The sequence below is a fragment of the Lepus europaeus genome, chromosome 16, assembly GCF_033115175.1.
Source record: "Lepus europaeus isolate LE1 chromosome 16, mLepTim1.pri, whole genome shotgun sequence".
Classification (NCBI taxonomy): Eukaryota; Metazoa; Chordata; class Mammalia; order Lagomorpha; family Leporidae; genus Lepus; species Lepus europaeus.
This window is the reverse complement of record NC_084842.1, coordinates 50,063,721-50,086,171: the sequence shown is the minus strand read 5'-3', so window position 1 is coordinate 50,086,171 and position 22,451 is coordinate 50,063,721. Positions and strand designations below refer to the sequence as shown.

At 43.1% G+C, this 22,451-nt stretch overlaps 1 protein-coding gene across 1 annotated transcript in view; it reads left to right on the top strand.

The window, feature by feature from the left end:
• The window catches only part of DCUN1D4 (defective in cullin neddylation 1 domain containing 4), a 78,682-nt gene that overhangs the window by 7,770 nt on the left and 48,461 nt on the right, over positions 1 to 22,451 (top strand). The window contains 2 exon segments of the mRNA XM_062213222.1: positions 18,189 to 18,259; positions 18,444 to 18,483. Of these exon segments, the coding sequence (XP_062069206.1) occupies positions 18,189 to 18,259; positions 18,444 to 18,483 (111 nt within the window).

Genomic DNA, 22,451 nt, shown 5'->3' with positions numbered 1-22,451 from the left:
TCTTTCTTTCTTTCTTTCTTTCAGATTAATTGATTTATTTGAAAGGCAGAATTACAGAGAGGCTGAGGCAGAGAGAGAGAGGGAGGTCTTCCATCTGCTGGTTCACTCCCCAGTGGCCACAATGGCCAGAGCTGCATCGATCCAAAGCCATGAGCCAGGAGCTTCTTCTGGGTCTTCCTTGTGGGTATAGGGGCCCAAGAACTTGGGCCATCTTCTGCTTTCCCAGGCCATAGCAGAGAGCTGGAATGGAAGTGGAGCTGCTGGGACTCAAACTGGAGCCCATGTGGGATGCTGGCACTGTAGGCGGTGGCTTTACCCGCTATGCCACAGCACTGGCCCCAGCCAATGCCATGGTTTTTGGCTTTTAATGTATATTTTCTTAGGCTGCCTCCATATCAGTTGATGATTTTGTCATTTTGCTGTTCATGGGAGGTATTACAGTCTAAATTCATCATGTCAATCTCTTTTTTCATTTTTTCTTCCCATTAATTGAACTATAAAGCTAACAGTGCTAGACATTCATATCTAGCTTCTTGCTAATACACCCAGGAGGCAGCAGATATGACCCAAGTTACTTGGGTTCTTCCTGGCCACTTGGGAGACTTGTACAGAATTCCTGGCACTTGGTTTTAGCCTGTCCTAACCTTGGCTATTGCAGGCATTTTGGGAGTAAACCAGTGAATGGAAGACCTCTGTGTGTTTGTGTATCTGTCTTCTGTCATTCTCCCTCTCTCTGCCACGCTGCTTTCAAATAAAACAGTCTTGAAAAAAAAGAAATAAATGAAACCCAGTTGGTGATTTTATGGGATTCCCCATAAAAATCAAAAAGAAAGAAAAAAGAAAAAGAAAAACTGTCAGTGCTATATGCTATAAAAATTATAAATCTATTATTTAGGATTTTACCATATGGGACTGTCTTGAGTTAGATGACTTTGTTCTATTTGCTTTTTTCTATTGACTTTTGTTTTTCTCTTTCTTTCTTTCTTTTTTTTTTTTTTTTGACAGGCAGAGTTAGTGAGAGAGAGAGAGATAATGAGAAAGGTCTTCCTTTCCGTTGGTTCACCCCCCAAGTGGCTGCTACGGCCGGTGTGTTGCAGCTGGTGCGCTGCACCGATCCGAAGCCAGGAGCCAGATGCTTCCTCCTGGTCTCCCATGCAGGTGCAGAGCCCAAGGACCTGGGCCATCCTCCACTGCACTCCCGGGCCACAGCAGAGAGCTGGACTGGAAAAGGAGCAACCGGGACAGAATCCGGCGCCCCAACCAGGACTAGGATCCAGGGTGCCGGCACTGCAGGCAGAGGATTAGCCTAGTGAGCTGCGGTTCTGGCCTAACTTTTGTTTTTCTACGGCCCAAAGATATAGAATGCTAGCAGTTACTGCTTGGTTGTGATGATGTCTCTTATTGCTGCCTGGGTCGGATTGGGAGGCAGGAAAGTCTAGTTGCTAGTATAGGCCATAGTCAAAATGTCTAGATTCAGATCCTTGCACTGCTGTTATCAATAGATGAATTTCTCCTCCACTCTGTGCCCTTCAGAGTCCTCGTATATAAACACTACCTAGTGTGGGATCTGGAGTTGTTTAGTCACCAAGTGTTTATTGAGCACCCACTGTGTACCAGGTGCTGTTCCAGGCACTTCGCAACAAGCAGGACTGCGCCAGGGTCCCTGTGTTGAAGACTTCTTTGAGTGAATTCACCTGTGGAGACAGCAGAGTAATGGGCAGCTGACCCATGAATGATGACGACAGAGCTGGTTGATATGGATTGTCTCTTTTGCTTTTGGGTCGTCTTGGCATGAGTCCCAGCCAGTTCAGGATCTAGAATTTCTGAATCCCTTCTTGCCTACTCTTTTCTGTTGGTTTGCTTGCATTTATAGTAGGCCTTTAATACTGATTCTAACTGGGCAACTGAAGAATTATAGCTTTTTCATACTTCCTCTGCTCACTAATGAAAATTCATTTTTAGTTTTCTTAGATTTTATTTAAAATAGATATGTATTAAAATACTCTTGAAATACTTGTTATATTCTTTTTAAATACAGGAGATATCAAACTACCTTGTAGAAAAGCCAGAGAACATAAAACTTACCTCCTAGTAGAGCTACTAACTAGAGTTGTTGTGTAACAATTTTGAAATTATTTCTTCTTTTTATAGTTTAGGGTTTTTTCCTCCCTTTAATGTCTTTCTACAGATGCCACTCCCCAGATTATACCACAGGCAACTGAGAAGGACAGTTGGACACTCTACTCCAGTGGCTATTGAATTAATAGGTTTGAAGACCCATCATGTTGTTCATCCTGTCCTGTCTTTACTTTTTGGTGCTCTAGGTTCAGTCTGTCTCAGTCTCTTCTGTGTTCTAATAATAATGGAGATAAAATAATGAACCTTGATTGGCGCACAGTACGGGCCAGCACTATGCCAAGTCCTGACATGCACCTTCTCATTTAATCCCCTTCATACAGTCATGGAGAGAACCCCACTATTCTGATAGTACTGATGAGAGTGAAGTTGGGTAACACATGCAGGGTCACCCAGACAGGACGTGACAGAGGTGGGACTTGAACCCAGGGCCTTCTGATGCCACAGCTGGCATTCTTTAACCAGTATCTGGGCTCTTGTAACGTTAGTAAGTTTAAAGGATGATTTTACTCCGAAGGACCAAGTGGATCTGTGTTCTCAGAGGTTAGGTGGGTGAGAAAGAATCTGGGGCTATTTGTACCTTGTCATATTGGGAATGCAGCCAAACCATGTGTCCTGAAGTGACTGATTCCTTTGAGATGGCACCAGCAGGCACAGCCAGCGTGGTGGGTGATGGGAGCTAGGTGGCGGGCTCTCTTCCTGGGCAGCTGGTTTCTTGTCCCAGCCTCTTTTATGGGTTCTGTGAGAGTCAGGAAAAGCCAGCAGCTGTGGACTTGAGTGGCTTTAACTTTGGGTCTTGTGCTCAGTGAAAATGCTGAGTCACCTACACTGACCTGCTGCCCTTATCTATTTACCCTTTTCCAGGGCTCCTCTTTGGCTTTGATGCCTTGTAAATAGCAAATATTTACTGAGGAGGAGAATGAAGTTAACACTGTCCTCACTTGCTAGTTGTTTCCGTTCCTTTTTACTCAACTTTTCAGCCCTGCCAGTTTTTTTTTTTTTTTTTAAAGATTTACTTGTGTTATTGAAAGGCAGAGTTACAGAGAGGGTGAGGCAGAGAGAGGTCTTCCATCTTCTGGTTCACTCTCCAGATGACTGCAGTGGTTGGAGCTGTGCCGATGCGAAGCCAGGAGCTTCTTCCGGGTCTCCCACATGGGTGCAGGGGCCCAGGGACTTGGGCCATCTTCTACTTCTTTCCCAGTCCATAGCAGAGAGCTGGATCGGAAATGAAGCAGCCAGGACTTGAACCAGCGCCCATATGGGATGCCGGCACTGCAGGCGGCAGTTTTACCTGCTACTTCACAGTGCCGGCCCCAGACCTGTGAGCTTTTCCCTGGAACTTGACGTTCTGCCTCTCATCCCACCCCTTCCCCCACTGCTGATGGGATACCCTTGAATAAGTCAGAGTTCTGGCCTGTACTTGGGTGGCTTCCGGAGCACTTGCTGCTGGCAGCTCAGGGTTTGAGTGCAGGGCGAGGGACGGAATGCGGCTCTCCAGCTGCGGACTCAACCGGGCTGCTTGAGAAGATGGAGGCCCTGCTACGTTTCACTTAGTTGGTCTCGATTGGGGGCCCTGACAGAAGTGTGTACTTCAGGCGACCCAGAGACTCATGTGCAGCCAATGAATGTGTTTTTATTTTCTTTGTCTTTTGGATAAGTTTTAAGTTGCTTGTGAGCTGGATTTGATTTGGGCTATGAGGGAGAGGATTCAAGGCATGCCGCAGCTCTTGCATGGGCCCTGCACCAGGCGGCTGGCACATTTCCTGCGCACCTTGTGACATCATGGCCAGCACCTGGGTGGTGCACTGCTGCCCCCTACTCCCACCCCGTGCTAGCAACTGTTCTGTGTGCATAATCTTATGAAGTAGGCAGTGTTGTTATCTATTTTAAGGAAAAAAGAAGTTTCTGTTGCTAGCAATGAAGGGCATATGGACTGAAGCCAACCCATAATCCAGCTTTTAGTTTTTCCTCATTTTGCAGAATGGGAAACTCATTTCCAATCTTTGTGCTTTAATAATTTAGCCTCAAATGTGAATATATATATATGTGTATTATATATATGCATGTATAAAATAAAGATTTATTTGAGAAGCAGAGTTTATGAAAAGAGATAGGGAGGGATAGAGAGAGAATCTTCCATCTGCTAGTTCATTCCCCAAATGGCTGCAATGGAGAGACCTGGGCCAGGAGCCAGGAGCTTCTTCTAGGTCTTCCATGTGGGTGCAGGAGCCCAAGAACTTGGGCCATCCTCCGTTGCTTTCCTAGGTGCATCAGCAGGGAGGTGGACTGGAAGTGGAGCAGCCAGGACTCAAACTGGTACCCATGTGGGATGATGACGTTGAATGCGGCGGCCTCAACCAGTGTGCCACTACGCCGGCCCCTGTATTTGTTTTTGTAAATGAAACAGACCCGTGCCATTTCATAAAGCTAGTAACTATGTATGCAAAAATTGAGCATTGATGTTATAGATCATTTAATATGCTACGTTAAAGTAGACTGCACTTAATGATAGATTTTATTTTCTAAGTCATTTTGAGGTAAAATTTGTTTTAATGTCATACTTCTTTACTTACAATAGATTTTGTACTTTTAAAACCATATGTACTTTGTACTTTTGAACTCATCTGTAGATCTGCACTGACTTGTGACCTGACCTACCTCTTCACATTCAGGCTCACACCTGTAACCTTCCAGGACACTAAGTGTGTCTCACATCAGGGTTTCAAACATGTTCAGGTCCCAGCATCCTAAAACCCAGTGTCAGCACTCAAAATCTCATACATATCTGGTTGCCTTCACAGCCAGACTTCTTGGACACATTGTCTGCATTTGACTTGGTCTGTCTCTCCATCTCCATTCTCTCCTCAGCACACTTCTTTTTGGCCACAGTTCTGTCAGTGCCATCTTTGCTGAGATTATGGGGTAACAGCCATGTTGCTAACTCTAGTGATTTTTTTTCTTTAACATTTATTTTTGTATTTGTTTATTTATTTATTTATTTTGACAGGCAGAGTGGACAGTGAGATAGAGAGAGACAGAGAGAAAGGTCTTCCTTTTCCGTTGGTTCACCCTCCAATGGCTGCCGTGGCCGGTGCGCTGAGGCCGGCACACCGCACTGATCCGAAGCCAGGAGCCAGGTGCTTCTTCTGGTCTCCCATGTGGGTGCAGGGCCCGAGTCCTTGGGCCATCCTCCACTGCCTTCCCGGGCCACAGCAGAGAGCTGGACTGGAAGAGGGGCAACCGGGACAGAATCTGGCACCCCGGCCGGGACTAGAACCCAGGGTGCTGGCGCCACAAGTGGAGGATTAGCCTATTGAGCTGCGGCGCCGGCCCTTATTTTTATATTTGAGAGGTAGAACCAAAGAGAGAGAGAGAGAACAAGCACGCAAGAGAGAGAGCTATCTCATCTGCTGGTTCACTCCCCAAGTGCCTGCAACAGCCAGGAACCAAGAATTTCATCCAGGTCTCCCATGTGGGTGTCAGGAACCCAAAGTACTTGGGCATCATCTACTGCCTCCTGGGCATGTAAGCAGGAAGCTGGCTCAGAAGTGGAAGGAGAACTTGATCCAGGCCACTCCAGTATGAGGTGCAGGTGTCCCAAGGTGTCACTTAACCCACTGTATGACAATATCCACCCCAGTGACTCTTCAAGCATTGATTCCCCTATTTATTGGTACACAAAGCAAAAGAAAGTCTTCAAGGAGCTTGGGCTCTAGGGAACATGACAAAAATGTAAATATATATATAAAATATAATGCAAGTATCATGAAAGACCTCATATTGTATGATTCCACTAATGTAAAATGTCCAAAATAGGCAAATCTACACGGATAGACAATAGGTTAGTTGATTGCCTAGTGTTGAAGGGCAAAGGGAGAAATGGGGACTTTCTACTGAAGGGGTGATAAAAATGTCTTATGATTAGATTGTGGTGAATATACCACAGCCATTGGTTCATATACTTTATTTTAAAAAATTAGTTACATTTTGTTTGAAAGGCACACTCACACACACACTCACATACACACACACACAGAGATATCTAATAATCCACTGGCTTATCCCGAAAGTGCCTGCAACAGCCAGGGCTCTGCCAAGTGATAGTCAGGAGCCTGAACTCCCATTTTACTAAATGGGTGCCAGGGACCCAAATGTTTGAACCATTATCTTCTGTCTGCCAGGTTGTGCATTAGCAGGAAGCTGGAATTGGAAGTGGAGCCAGTAATTAAACCTTGGGACTCTGATATGGGGTGTGGGCATCATAACTTACTATGCCAAATGCCTGCCCCTGGTCCATATAATTAAATGTGTGAATTGAGGGGCTAGCATTGTGGTATAGCAGGTAAAGCTACCACCTGCAATGTTAACATCCTGTATGGGCACTGGTTCATGTCCTGGTTGCTCCATTTCTGATCCAGCTCCCAGCTAATGGCCTGGGAAAAGCAGTGGAAGATGACCTGAGTGTTTGGGCCCCTGCCACTCACATGAGAGACTCGGATGAAGCTCCTGGCTCCTGGCTTTGGCCTGGCCCAGCCCTGACTGTTGTGGATGTCGTGGGAATAAAGCAACAGATGGAAGACATCTCTCTCTGTTTCTCCCTCTCTTTCTGAAACTCTGACTTCTAAAAAATCTTTTTAAAAAGTGTGATTTGTTTGGTGTGTTAATTATATCTCAAAAAGCAGTGAGCCAATGTATTATCAGGAAGTGATGAGATCTGTGAAAAAATTAAGTCCAATAGGGAGGTGGAAGTACTGCTTTGAATGGGCAAGACCTCTGATGAGGTGCCATTGGGTATTTTAATAAAGATGATTGTCAGGCATTTTGACCATCAGGGGTCCTGGAGGTAGAAGGCATAGTAAATGTAAAGGCCCTGAGGTAGAAATTCATTTGAAGATTCAAGGAAGGATGTGGCTGGAAGGGAGTGAGCAAAGATAATAGAGTGACATGACTTAGGTTAGATCATTTAAGGCTTTGTAAGGGCTTGCATTTTTTTGTTTGTTTTTTAATACTTTGGTAAGAAGTCCAGAACCTCAGTGACTGCAATCAAAAGTTGTAACATGTCCTTTGTAGATTGGCAGGGATCTCTGCTCCACATCGTTTGTAGCTTCACCCTTAGTATATTGAAATTCATAGGAAAAAGAGCTTCTGTTTCTAGAAGGAAGACATCAAGGCAGACATCCATGGTGGATCCCAACCACAGCACACTCTGGACTGTAGCAACACTTTGTTTCCTTTTTCTGTATCACTTAGTAAAACAGCTTTTCAGGAGAGGGTTGCCATGTAGCCCTTGGCTTGGCACACCCAGAGCATTCCACGTTGAATCTCAGGGAGGCAGTGGCCTGCACCACTGGATCCCATTCTGTTTGTGGTCCAGATACATTTACATTGAATGCTGATGTTCATAGCTTTTCATTTAGCTTAACTTTTTTTTGGCAATAACATGGTCATTATTCAGTAACCCTCCCCCTTCCCTCCTTTTCTGGTTTATTTAATCATTTTCCTGATCATCACAAAGCATTTATGAAATGCATGGTGTTGTATTCAAAACTTTTGTACCCATTTGAACCTTGCTCACTAATTGACTGGCTGGAGTTTAGCTAATAATGCCTTTGTGAATGTTTAGTGACCAGAAGAATGGAGTATGTTTGAAATAGAAATACCAATTGGCGTTATATATTTCTCCTGCACCACTTTTTTTTCTCTTAAAGTGTGGGTAGGTTGTTTTAGATTTCACTAAGTTTGTGATGTTTTTCTTTAATATTAACATTGTGTACTTGATTACTAACAACTTCGGGTAGGAAAAGTGCTGCTTTTCCCTCTGTGTGGAGGGGGAAGATAGATGGACATTTTTGCTGTTTCAAAATGGAAGAAGTTGCTTTGGGTTGGGAACCAGAAGATGCCGGTTTTTCTCAGGTTGGCTGTGGCTGGCTGCTGTCTGACCCTGCTTGAACTAGTAAGATGAGGAGAATCAGACTGAAGGACGGGATATATCCAACACTTGTCTCTATCTCATCTCCCACATGCCGTCCCATTGGTGTTTCCTTACAGTGTGGTCACATTTTATAGAGAGGCTGGTCCTAAAGTCCCTAGGTAAGGTGAACAGTCACATTCATTAAAGTGCCCCTGGAAATCCTTGGAGGCAGTAGCTCACTGGAGAGCGTCTCAGAGAGTTCAGCTCGACCAGTGCTTTCCTGCGCTGACTCTTCAGTTGAGCACCAGTTGAAGCAGCTGGCTTGCATGTAAGGAGCTGTGTTTTCTGAAAAATACATCTCTTTAAATACTAGACTTACATGTTATAAGTTTCATAAAATGTGATTGGTACATGAAAACTTAGACCAACTGAGGGACTATCCATGTGTCACGTGTTGTGCTTATTAAGTAGAAGGAAAGGCAGTTAGTAGGACAGCTGAACTTTCTCCTTTCTCCTCCCCACGCCTTCTATTTTGGCCAATTAAAGACGGTTGAATTTGCATAAGTTAAATGTCTATTCTCTGCAATTCCAGAGTACTCAGGGCCTCTGCTCTCCACTTGGCCACCTCCTGAGGACCCTAGTCATTTTTCACCTCAGTTACTTCCAGTTGTCTCCATCAAGGGCCATTCTCAATCCAAGACATTCATTATCATGTCTTATACTTGTCCCAGAGCTTTCTAAAAACCTCTGCTGATTAGAACACTTTCATGGCACCCAGGCTCCCATGTGTTGTGGAGGCCAGTAAAGTAAGTAGCTTTAGGGTCCTGGGAGCAGATATGCACGCCGAGTCGGGAGATTTCTTTAAAGTCATGTGCCATAATCATTTTTTTTTCCTTTCATGTAAAATTGTAAATGAAATACCATTGGTGCTGCTTGAATGTGCTACATTTATCCATTACATTTGTATACATACCCTTTGGTGGTCTAGTTGGAAATACAAATGCTTAGGAGATTAAATCTAAATTTTCAAGCAGGATTCACAGGTTATTCATTTTCTGACCTTTACCTTTCTTTTGAGATTCCTCTTTTTCCACATTTCTCACTTGAAGATGACTTGAAATACCCTGAGCATATTGTATTTAAGTCTTGGTATCTTGATTGAATACTTATTGAGCACCTAATATATGCCAAGAACTGTTCTAGATATTAGGGATATAGCAGTAGAGAAGACCATATTGCTAGCCTTTGAGGAGTTTACGTTCTGATGGAGAGGAAGATGATGACAAACATATAGTGTCAGGTGGTACTCACGCTAGAAAGAAAATAAAGCATGGCACAGTGGTGAAGATGGGGAGGGAGATGTTTGTTGGTCTGATGAGATTCTCTAAGGAGGTGATATTTAAATGGCAAATGATAAAGTATGAGAGCAAGCCATGTTGCTGTTAGGGGGAGGAGAGCCTAAAGCAAAGAGAACAGTGCATGCAAAGGCCCAGAGGTAGAAGTATGCTTATTCACAGAATAGCAGGAAGCTTTCATTTGAAAAAAGAATGAGCCAGGGGAAAATGAGTAGGAGATGAAATTGGAGAGATGGGTAGAAGCAGAGTATACAGGGCCCTAAGCCTGTAGTGAGTTTGTTTTGCCTTGAATGCCTTTCCCTTCCATCTGTAACTTTTAGGTGAGGTTGGAGTTAATTTTAGTTTGTTCCACATGTTAGCTAGTTGCCCCTAAATATACTGGATACTCTCTTTTCTATTGATTTTTTTTAAAGATTTACTTATTTATTGGAAAGTCAGAGTTACACAGAGAGTGGAGAGGCAGAGAGAGAGCTAGAGAGAGAGAGAGAGAGGGAGGGAGGGAGCGATGGAAGGAGAGAGAGAGAGAGAGAGGTCTTCCATCTGATGGTTCGCTCCCCAATTGGCTACAACGGCCGGAGCTGTGCCGATCCGAAGCCAGGAGCCAAGAGCTTCTTCCGGGTTTCCCACGCAGGTGCAGGGGCCCAAGGACTTGGGCCATCTTGTACTGCTTTCCCAGGCCATAGCCGGGAGCTGGATCGGAAGTGGAGCAGCTGGGTCTTGAGCCGGCGCCCATATGGGTGCTTCAGGCCTGGGCGTTAACCTGCTGTGCCACTTTGCTGGCCCCTATTGATTTTATTCATACATGAATGTGCTTTAACTGTATGTATATTTATACATATATATGTATGTTTAACAAGTATTTTTCATTGTCTTACCTTTTTTAAAGTAAAAATTGTTTATTCACACTCCTTGAGAAGTTACCATTCCTTTGAAAAATTCTTTATGAACAAAAAGCCAAGAAAATTACAATAGTAGCTAATGCCAAACCAAAAATGTACATCTGATGTATACAGACTTTAAAAAGTATTAACACAGGCGATGCGTTGCTTTATCTTATACATGTACTATACTGTTAAACTTACTCTATGTTATAACAAGAATGGTCAAAACAATGGCCCATAGGCTAAATATGTCTCACTACCTAATTTTTGTAAAGTTCTATTGGAAAGCAGCCATATTCATTTTATGTACTGTTTATGGCTGCGTTTGAGCCACAGTGGCGTAGCTGCAACAGCGATGTGAAATGTCTCTAGAAAGACTAGAAATGTGGATGATTTGGCCCTTTACAGGGAGTCTCCCAACCTCTGCTGTACACTGTGTATTGGTATCTTCAACAATTTTTCCGCCATTCTAGTGTATTTGTTCTGAACTTGAGTGTGAATCTGCCAAACTTGCCTAACTCCCTTCCTTTTCCTCATTTCTTTTTTGGAGTGGAAAACTGGGGAGCAGGCAAAATAGAAATTTGCATTTAATTTATAGGTTAAGGAAGAGGGCTGGATTGCTTTCCCATGTTGGGTCTTTTCCATTCCAGGAATATATCATCTCTACATTTCTATTTTTCAGTAAACTTTTATTGTTCCTTATTGTTTTATTGCTTTTTAAAAATGCTTTATTTCCTATGTGTACTGTTGCCTTTGTTGCTGTTATAACTGAGATCTTTCCCCAGTTATGTTCTGTAAGTGACTCTGATATAAAGGAACATTTTTGCTTTTTGAGAATTTAAATTTTGTTTTTGACCCTCTTGTGGGCATAGATTTTTAGGACTGTTAATTTTTTAATTGTTTATTTAACTTCTATTTATTTGAAAGGCAGAGTGGCACAGATCTCCCATCTGTTGTTGCACTCCCCAAACGTCCTCAGAGCCAGGCCTGGGCCAGGCCAAAGCCAGGAGCTGGGAACTCAGTCTGGATCTGTAACTTGGATGGCAGGAACCCAAGTACTTGAGTCATCACCTGCTGCCTTCCGTGGTGTTCTTTAGAAGGGAGCTGGCATTGAGAGTGGAGCGGGGCTCAAACCCAGGCCCTCCATTGTATGATTCAGAGGTGGCTTAACCACTGTGCCATATGCCTGCTCCCAGGACTTTTCATTTTTAAATGGTTTCTTTGGCTAATAGTCATTGTCTTTACTGGTAGTTGTTTCATCCTTCATATTTGTGTATCTGCCTAAAATGTGGCGTTCTGTTGCTAGGGTGGTTTAGGGGACTGACCTTTGACCCTCTAGTGGTGTTCACTTTTTCCTGTTATATTGCATAGGGCACAATAAATGGGAATTAACAACACTACCAAGCAATTTTATGCCTAGTCAGCATTTATTGATAGTTTTAAGACTACTCAGAAGATAATTAGGGCAACCTGTTAGTCAAGCAGGCTGTGCCATTTTGCAGAGCCAGTTGTTGCTTTTAATATGGAAAATAGAGTTTGCATGCCACGGAAGAAAGTCAAACCCAGTCACTGCTTTACTGTGGCAGGCCATTTGAGCAGAGAATAGTTGACTTAATCTAGCATTTATCCTTTGGAATTGAAATATGAGCAGAAGGAGATTTTTATGAATCACTTAGTGCTTTCCTAAATAGGTTCTCTGTAAAGCATTTGATCTTTACCTTTAACGTCCATGCCTTTAGGATTTGAAATCCATTTTAGATTTTAAGGTCTGTTGCTTGCCCTGAGCACTAAACAGATGAACTGTAAATCCAGTATATGTTAACCTTTGTGAGTCTATCTTTTAATGTCAGTTTTTTCTTTTATTCCCCCCTGAGTTTGTGTCTTCTCCTTATGTTGGTGAAACTAAAGAAAAATTATTTATGTTGCTGGTTTTATTTTTTTTTCTTTTCCTCCCCCTCCCTTTATTTGGGTGAAGAGAAGGTGGTTGTAGGGATTGAATATGGAAATGGGTAATTGCTGACATACGTTATTTGGTCTGTGATGTGAACCTATAGTAAATGAACCTGGTATGTTTTTTGTATTGTGTTACGATTACCTGCGTCTGTCACTATAAACATCAGTTGGAGGCCCATGAATATCACAGTGCCATCACAGGCTGCAGAGCTGTGTCAGGCTCCTGCTCCAATCACGGAGGGAGCTCTGACTTTGGAGTCTTTGATGAGGGACTAGAGATGGACCAAGGCAAGATAGAAACTATTATAAACAGCTGTGTGGTGCAGCGAACAATATAAGCAAATGCAGTGCTAATTAGTATCTCTGTTGAGTACTTACTATGTTCCAGATATTGTGATGGGTGCCTGGACACATCTAGGCATTGTACTAGGTGTCTGAATATATATTTTCATCCTTACAACAATACTATAAACAATCATTTCTTAGCCTCATTTTACAGATGAGGAAATTGAAGTTTAGGTTAAATAACTGGTAGACCTAATTTTTTTTTAGTAGTTCTATTTGTTATTGTTTTGAGGCTTCTCCATACCGTTTACCACAATGGCTATACTCATTTACATTCTTACACATTTCACAAGTGTTGCCTTTTCTCCACATCCTTGCCAACACTTGTCTTTGGTCATTTTTATTTATTTATTTATTTATTTATTTTAGGCAGAGTGGACAGAGAGAGAGAGACAGAGAGAAAGGTCTTCCTTTTGCCGTTGGTTCACCCTCCAATGGCCACCTCGGCCGGTGTGCTGCTGATCCGAAGGCAGGAGCTAGGTGCTTATCCTGGTCTCCCATAGGGTGCAGGACCCAAGGACTTGGGCCATCCTCCACTGCACTCCCAGGCCATAGCAGAGAGCTGGCCTGGAAGAGGGGCAACCGGGACAGAATCCGGCGCCCCGACTGGGACTAGAACCCGGTGTGCCGGCGCTGCAAGGCGGAGGATTAGCCTAGTGAGCCACGGCGCCGGCCGTCTTTGGTCATTTTGATAACAGCCAATCTTGCTGGACTGAGATGATACCTCGTTGTGGTTTTGATGTGCATTTCCCTGATTACTGACGACGTTGAGCATTTTTTCACGTACCTGTTGGCCACTTGTAAGTTTTCCTTTTAGAAATGTCTGTTTAGATCTGTTGCTCGTTTTTTAAAATAAATATTTATTTATTTATTTAAAAGTCAGAAATAGAAGTAGAGAGAGAGAATCTTTCACTACTGGTTCACTCCCCAAATGGCTACAATGGCCATGGCTGTGCCAGGCCAAAGTTAGAAGCCAGGAGCTTCTTCTGAGCCTCCCACGTGGGTACAGGGGCCTAAGGACTTGGGCCATCTTCTGCTGCTTTCCCAGGCACATTAGCAGGGAGCAGGATTGAAAGTTTAGCAGCTGGCACTCAAACCGGTGCCCATATGAAATGCCAGCACTGCAGGTAGTGGCTTTACCCACTACATCACAGCACCAGCCCCTACTGCTCATTTTTTTTTTTAACTAGTTTAAGTTCTTTATATATTTTTAAAAAGATTTACTTATTTATTTGAACGGCAGAGTTACAGAGAGGCAGAGGCAGAGAGAGAGAGAGAGAGAAATCTTCCTTCCACTGGTTCACTCCCCAAATGGCCATAATGGCTGGAGCTGGGCCGAAGTGAAACCAGGAGCCAGGAGCTTCTTCCAGGTCTTCCACGCAGGTGCAGGGGCCCAAGCACTTGGACCATCTTCTACTGTTTTCCCAGGCCACAGCAGAGAGCTGGATTGGAAGTGGAGCAGCCGGGTCTTGAACTGGCACCCATATGAGATGCTGGCACTATGGGCAATGGCTTTACCCACTAAGCAAGAGTGCCAGCCCCAGTTCTTTATATTTTAATTTTTGTTAACTTAAGGTAAACAAATTTCATGTAATTTATATGTACAGATTTAGGAACATAATGATACTTCCCACCCTACCTTCCCTCCCACCCTTCTTGCTCCTTCTTCTCTTATTCCCTCTTTTCATTTATACAATGAACCACTTTCAGTGTACTTTATACTCATAAGATTAGCTCTACACAAAGTAAAGAGTTCAACAAATAGAAGGAAAAGACACTTTTCCTCAACAGTAGAGACAAGGGCTGTAAGCAATCATCAAACCTCAAAATTTCATTCCTACAGATTGCATTTTTGATACTCTATTAATTACCACAGATCAGGGAAAACATGATATTTGTCTATTCAACTGGCTTATTTCACTAAGTATAATGGTTTCCAGTTGCATCCATTTTGTTGCAAAAGACAGGATTTTATTCTTTTTTACAGCTAAGTAGTATTCCATACTATATGTATTCCATACACACACACCACAATTTATCCCACTCATCAGATGATGGACATCTGGGTTGATTCCATATCTTAGCTATTGTGAATTGAGCTGCAGTAAACATGGGGGTACAGATGACTCTTGTATATGCTGATTTCATTTCCCATGGCAGGATTCCCAGGAGTGAGATTGCTGGTACACCTGAGATTTGAATGAGGTTTTAGGCTCCAGGTAATGCAAAGTGGTATTTTGAGCAGGAACAGAGTATGTGCATGTGTACCTGCCTGTGCATGTACACTGGACTCTGTGGAGACTGTGGATGGCAGTGGGCAGACTGGTGTTGGAAAGAAGGCTTTTGTGGAATGGTTTGGTGACCGGGAAGTTTGGAAATATTGGTTCAGCCCAGTTCATGAAATTCCAGGAATTCCAAAATGAGTACAACTTGAAGGTTTTTTTTTTTTTTTTTTTTTTTTTTTTTTTTTATCTCTTCCACTTCTTCTGAATTCATATAAAGGAGTGAGAAAGATGTACCAGTTTCAGTTCCTTAAGATGCTCTTCTGTGAATTTTGACAGTTGAGTTAAGGGCAGCGTGGTGAAATGACAGAGGCATAGCGTGGGGAGTCATGAGAGACCTCACTGCAGCAGTGGCCTTTGGGAAGCCCCTCTCTCTTGTCCTTCCTGGGGCAGCAGGGCAGGGGAGGGGGGAAGCTCAGTGAAAAGAGAATCTAGAGACTCAGGTTTTCTCAGGTTTTGGTTTTGCTCTTCAGGAGGCTTGGGAATTTAATTAATATTTTAAGTTGATAATGGTATGTTTGTCTTCCATTTTTTAAATGAAGAGAGTATTTTTTTAACTTTTATTTAATGAATATAAATTTCCAAAGTACAGCTTATGGATTACAATAGCTCCCCCCCCATAACTTCCCTCCCACCCGCAACCCTCCCCTCTCCCGCTCCCTCTCCTCTTCCATTCACATCAAGATTCATTTTCAATTATCTTTATATACATAAGATCAGTTTAGCATATATTAATTAAAGCTTTCAACAGTTTGCACCCACACAGAAACACAAAGTATAAAATACTGTTTGAGTACTAGTTATAGCATTAAATCACAATGTACAGCACATTAAGGACAGAGATCCTACATGAGGAGTAAGTGCACAGTGACTCCTGTTGTTGACTTAACAAATTGACACTCTTGTTTATGGCATCAGTAATCACCCGAGGCTCTTGTCATGAGTTGCCAAGGCTATGGAAGCCTTTTGAGTTCGCCAACTCTGATCATATTTAGACAAGGTCATAGTCAAAGTGGAAGTTCTCTCCTCCCTTCAGAGAAAGGTACCTCCTTTGATGACCTGTTCTTTCCACTGGGATCTCACTCGCAGAGATCTTTCATTTAGGTCATTTCATTTCTTTTTCTTTTTCTTTTTTTTTTGCCAGAGTGTCTTGGCTTCCCATGCCTGAAATACTCTCATGGGCTTTTCAGTCAGATTCAAATGCCTTTAAGGGCTGATTCTGAGGCCAGAGTGCTGTTTAGGACATCTGCCCTTCTATGAGTCTGCTGTGTATCCCACTTCCCATGTTGGATTGTTCTCTCCCTTTTTGATTCTATCAGTTAGTATTTGTAGACACTAGTCTTGTTTATGTGATCCCTTTGACTCTTAGTCCTATCATTATGATCAATTGTGAACAGAAATTGATCACTTGGACTAGTAAGATGGCATTGGTACATGCCACCTTGATGGGATTGAATTAGAATCCCCTGGCATGTTTCTAACTCTGCCATTTGGGGCAAGTCAATTTGGGATTGAGCATGTCCCAAAGTGTACATCTCAAATGAAGAGAGTATTAAAGAGAGTTATGGCTAGATAGTAGATGGGAGGTGTGTTTGTGCAGGAACTGGGTGTTTAAACTCCTCACGGCGTCTTGCAAGTCAAGGGAGGGCTGTGTCTTCTGGCTTGAAAGACATCTATCCAAGCTTGTGAAACATAAGTAAGTGTGTCCATACACTTGCATTTGCTCACACACCTGCGTACTTTTCTGTGCAGTTGTACCCAGTAATACGGAAACTCGAGAATTCCATGTCCTATCTGTCATCGTTTATCTTAAGCGCGGCTAGACTATTCAGATGCCAAACAGTTGACACGTGTCTATATTAGAGGCCCAGATAGAGCCTGAAGCCCTGCTTTGGATGTCTCTCAGCCCCAGTCCCTGGTTCTTTGGACCCTTCTAGAGGTGGCTGTCTGTGTGGTGTGAGGCTGTTGGCTGCTGCTGGGCTGTGCATGTGTACGTGTACACGTATGGCCTGCAGCTCCTGACACCCGCGTGTGAATGTCAGGGACTCCGCTTCTGGCCTGCCCCTCTGTTAGGAGGAAGGAAAGCTTCCCAGGCGCTGGCATAGGATCAGCTTGCTTTCAGGACTCCACGTAGTAGCGCAGAGAAGGTCCAGCCTTAGCACAGACTGCTTCTGTTGTGGCATCTGCTCTTGGCATCTGATGCGTGGTGTCCCAAATACAAATTCCAGTAAAGGGTGATTTCTTTCTTTCCTTTTTAAATCAAAATGTTATAACCTGCAGAATTACAGTATCTTTTCAAGGTCAATTTCATTTTAACCTTTATGTTAGGAAAAGAAAAGAATCTAATGTAAATCCTGATGTTTCATGACAGTACTCTGTTGATACTCATTCGTAAACTTTGGACTTGTATGCATAGAGCCTAATAGTATGCAAGCATACTTAAGTTTCTGAGAACATTGGAAGTAGATGAAAGCCTTTACTGAACCAAGTGCTTCATGACGTGCAGCACTTTCGGATGGAACAGCTTCGTTTATCTTTTGTGCATGGCTTGGGGTGGAATTTGGAAGTGTGTAGAGATGACACGTGCCTCCCCTCTTTGACCCGGATATGTTTCTGGAGGAGAGGGCTCTCCCTCCATCTCTTGTGCTGGGTATGCTTTAATATTGCAGTGTTTGCAAGGAACTCAACAGACTACCCCTGGGCTCTGCTTTCTGAGACTCGGAGCTTGCAGGACACGGGTGTTTTTTTCGTACATGTACAAGTACAACTGTGGGAGGGGCTTAGATTTTGTTTTTGCCCTCTGTGTTGTATACACAACAAAATAAAAACTCAAAATATGTATGAGTATTTCATGTTAATCAAAATTTTTTTAAAAAAATACTCCTATAAGAAGTGTTGGACATTGTGATTTTTTTCTTTCATTTTCTTCCTGGGAGTTTATTTATTGTACTAGAAATTCTGGGGAAAGGAAAAGGGAAAGTGAATACTTCATTGGAGATCTCTCTTCTATTGGTCTAATTCATTTAATTTGGTAACATTATTGATATTTTTCTATTAATTTCTAGTTCACTGTTGGAGGAATTTTATAGCTACTGTAGTATTTTTTTTTAGAATTCACATGAAAATTTCATGAATTTTAACGTTTGGTTGGGATTTTAGCCTTATTGTCAGACTTTATTTCTGGGAGATGGATTAGTAATTGTATGTTGTTTTTAAATAAGTATCAAATTAATTGAGATAATATTCACTTGTCAAAACCTTTGTCTTTTTAAGTCTTTTTGCAGTTTGGGAAATAATAACATTGAATTTTCTTTTTCTTTTAAAGACTTTCAGCTGAACTCTCATCTCTCAACACTGGCAAATATTCATAAGATCTACCACACCCTCAATAAGCTAGTAAGTCAGTCTTCTAAAGCTAAAAGTACCAACTGTATAAAGTAGGCGTTATATACTATATATAAGTGTGTTTGATGAGAATTTAGATTATAGATATCAATGCATCAACTACTTATGAAAATAGTGAATCTTAAAGCTGCTGTGTGGTGTGCAATATCTTTATTAATGAACATGTTTCTTGCAGAACCTAACAGAAGACGTTGGCCAAGACGATCACCAAACAGGTATTCATAATGTTAACTCTACTTAATTTGAAATAAACTTTCCAATATAAAATTGTGAAAGAGAAGCATTAGCCACAAATACTCTATGTCGCCGTAGTAGACTCCATTAACAAGTTGTCACTTGATTGAAAATGCTTTTCAGGGTACAGTGAAGGCAGCCATATTATAGCTCCTTCCCAGTAAGAAAATCTCTTCTAGAGCTCTACTTTAAATTCCCTTAAAGCACTGGGGATTCTCTCTAGTGGTTGTTGTGTTTTTTTTTTTTTTTTTTTCCTGTACTGAAGTAATACGGTTTGAAAGGTATTCCATAAGTATTTGTTAAATTGAGCTGAAAAAGGATTTGATCAGTAGGTGTGTATGTGTGTGTGTGAGAGAGTGAGCACGCACACAGGTACAGATGCATGTATGTGTGTCTTGCATAGGTCCTGAAGATTATGAATTGGGAAGCTTTGAACTTTGATTATTGTGGTTCTCAAAGTTCAACAGCATTGTGATGACCTGAGGAAGACTTGTTTAAAACACAGATTGCAGGGCAGGCACTGTGGTGTAGCGGGTTAAGCCGCTGCCTGTGACACCTGCATCCCATATGGGTGCTCATTTGATTCCTAGCTCCTCCACTTCTGATCCAGCTCTCTGCTAATGCCCCTTGGAAAGCAGCAGGAGATGGCCCAAGTGTTTGGGCCCCTGCCCCCACTTAGGAGACCCGAATGAAGCTCCTATCTCCTGGCTTCAGCCTGGCTTAACCCTGGGCATTGAGATCATCTGGGGAGTGAACCAGCAGATGGAAGAACTCTCTATCTTCCTCTTCCTCTCTGTAACTTTGCCTTTCAAACAAATAAATCCTTTTTTTAAGAAGAAAAAAAAAAAGATTTATTCATTTGAAAAGCAGAGTTAGAGAGAAGTGGAGAGAGGGAGAGGGGTCTTCCATCCACTGGTTCACCCCTCAAATGGTTGCAATGGCCAGAGCTGTGCCAATCCAAAGCCAGGAGCCTGGAGCTTCTTCCAGGTCTCCCTCGTGCGTGCAGGGGCCCAAGGACTTGGACCGCCTTCTACTGCTTTCCCAGCCATAGCAGAGAGCTGGATGGGAAGTGGAGCAGCCGGGACTTGAACTGGCACCCATATGGGATGCTGGCACTGCAGGCGGCGGCTTTACCTGCTACGCCACAGTGTTGGTCCCAATAAATAAATCTTTAAAAAAAAATTGTTAGGCTCTACCTCGAGAGTTTCTTTTAAAATAGTTTATTTATTTGAAAGGCGGAGAGAAGACACAGAGAAAGAGAAAGCTGCCATCTGCGGATTCAGTTCTCAAATGCTCTGTAAACAGGCAGGACTGGGCTAGGCTGAAGCCAGGAGCCAGGAACTCTATCTGGAATTCCCATATGGGTGGTAGGGATCCAGTTATTTGAGCCATCTCCTGCTGTCCTCCCCCACTCCTGCCAGGTGCACATTAGCAGGAAGCGGGAATTAGGTGTGGGGCCCTGGCTCTGACTTGGGCCTTCCTTTATGGGATGTGGGCGTTTCAAGCGATGCCTTTAACTATTTGTAAAATGTTTGCTCCAACCCCCAGAATTTCTGATTCTTTAAAGTTTGCATTTCTTTTCTTTTTTTAACGAAAACTGTTTTCATTTTATTTGAAAGAGAGACAGACGCACAGAGATCTTTCATTTGCTGGTTCACTCCCCAAATGCTAGCAACAGCTAGGGCTGGGCCAGGCCAAATTCAGCAGCCTGGAATTCACTCTGTGTTTCCCATGTGGTGGCTTGGACCCAAGTTCTTGAGCAGTCACCTGCTGCCTAGCAGGATGTGCATTTGTAGGAGGCTGGATGGGAAGCAGAGAAACCAGATCTGGAGTTTACATTTCTAACAAGCTCTCACATGGGGCTGGTGAGCTGGTCTGGGACCACCTCTCTGAACTGCTGGCAGCCATAAAGCTCCGAAACTTGCAGTGGACCCATAGATACTAAACTTTCAGGAAAAATTATTAAAATGCATTTTAAGTCTTTTGAAAATTACCACAGTAATATAAGAATCTATGTATGTCTTAGTCTGTTTGGGCTGCTGTAACAGAATTTGCCTTAGATTGGGTGGCTGATAAACAACAAAAATCTATGGCTCACCATCCGGAGGTGGGGAAGTCTGATGTGGAGGCCCAGCAGATGGTGTGTCTGGTGAGGGCCTGTTTCCTGTTGATGGTGCCTTCTGGCTGCACCCTCACACAGCAGAAGGGACAGTCAGCTCCCTCAGGCCTTTTTGTAAGGCTCTAATCCCATTCACAAGGGCTTCCGGCTCATGACCTCAAAGTCATGAGTGACCATCACTCCTCAAAGTCCCAGCTGTGTTAATAACAACACATTGGGGATTGGATTTCAACATAAGAACTGGAGGGACACGCACATCCTGGCCATAGTAATGCTTGTTGGAGAATGTCGAATAGCACAAAGTAAATGGAAGGAAAAATAACGGCTCTCCCTCACGTGGCCCAGTCCTACCTTCTCCCCCAGCACACCATTAAATGCACATGCTTTTTTCAGACCTTTTTATTTTTTTAAAGATTTATTTATTTATTTGAAAGTCAGAGTTACAGAGTGAAAGAGAAAGGAAAGATAGAGATCTCTTCCATCCACTGGTTCACTCCAAATGGCTACAACAGCCAGGGCTGGGCCAAGCCAAAGCCAGGAGTTTCATCTTGGTCTCCCACATGGGGGCAGGGGTGCAAGGACTTGGGCTGTCCTTCACTGCTTTCCCAGGCACATTAGCAGGGAGCTGGATCAGAAATGGAGCAGCCAGGACTTGAACCGGTACCCATATGAGATGGCAGTGCTGCAGATGAGATTCAACTCAGCAGTTTAACCAGTTATGCCACAGCACCGGCCTCTGGTTCAGACATTTTTATTCCATTTATATGTTAATAGCAGTGCTTATTAATTTAGTATCATTGATAGTATATCTTTTATTTAATGGTATATCCTAGAGACTGTTGAAATTTAGAATTTTTCCCATCCTTTCCTCCAAATTGGTTCAGAATCAAATGAAAATTAGGCAGATTTTAAGATGCAGATTGAAGTTTTGCTGGGAAACACAGTTCAGATGTACAGCAAGAATGTAAGGCTTTTTAATATATCAACTGAATCATTGCCACAATTAGATACGCACAGGCCAGTGTACCTGCTGCCTCCCTCTCCGCTCCCCCACTGACAGCAGAAGGGTTCATACCCTTTCTGGCAGCTTGGCTGGCAGGCAGTCTTCAAATGGAGTTCAGAGGTGCTGGGGTCTTTGCTAGGTTCTGAGTCTCTGGTCACGAAAGACCAGACATTCCTCCTTCCAGGGGGAAGAACTGAGATGGGGCAGAGACTGTGCCTGGGGTGTTCTTGGGGGTCGCAGCGTATTGAGGGGCCTTTACCTGGTTTTTCCACATCAGTAAATTCAGATCAACTCAATGGCAATCAAAAAACAGTTTCTTTAGTAATTTTAAACCAGTGTATGCACGTGGCTATTTATCTATTTGAGAGGGAGAGGCAGAGAGAGAGCATGTGCTTGCATCTTCTGGTTCACAGCCAAATGCCTGCTATGGCTGGGGCTGGGCCAGGCCAAAGCTAGGAACTGGGAACTCAGTCCAGGGCTCCCACATGGATTGCAGGGATCCAACTACCTGAGCCATCTGAGCTGCCTCCCAGGGTGTGCGTTAGCAAGAAACTAGAATCAGGAGCAGAGCTGGGATTTGAACTGATAGCGGATGTGGACATTCCAGGTGGTATCTTAACTCCTGTGTCAAACACCTGTCTGTACACATGGCTTTAAATGAAGTGTTGAAAATGTTGTAAAACAAAAAGTGAAGGCTTCTGTCCTGTTTTATCATCACTAGCTGCCACCACTTACTAGCACTTCACACTTGATTTTCCATAGGTAACTCTTAAGTGTCTTATAGTTGTTAGCCAAATTTCCTCAAGTATAAGTGTACATTTTGTATG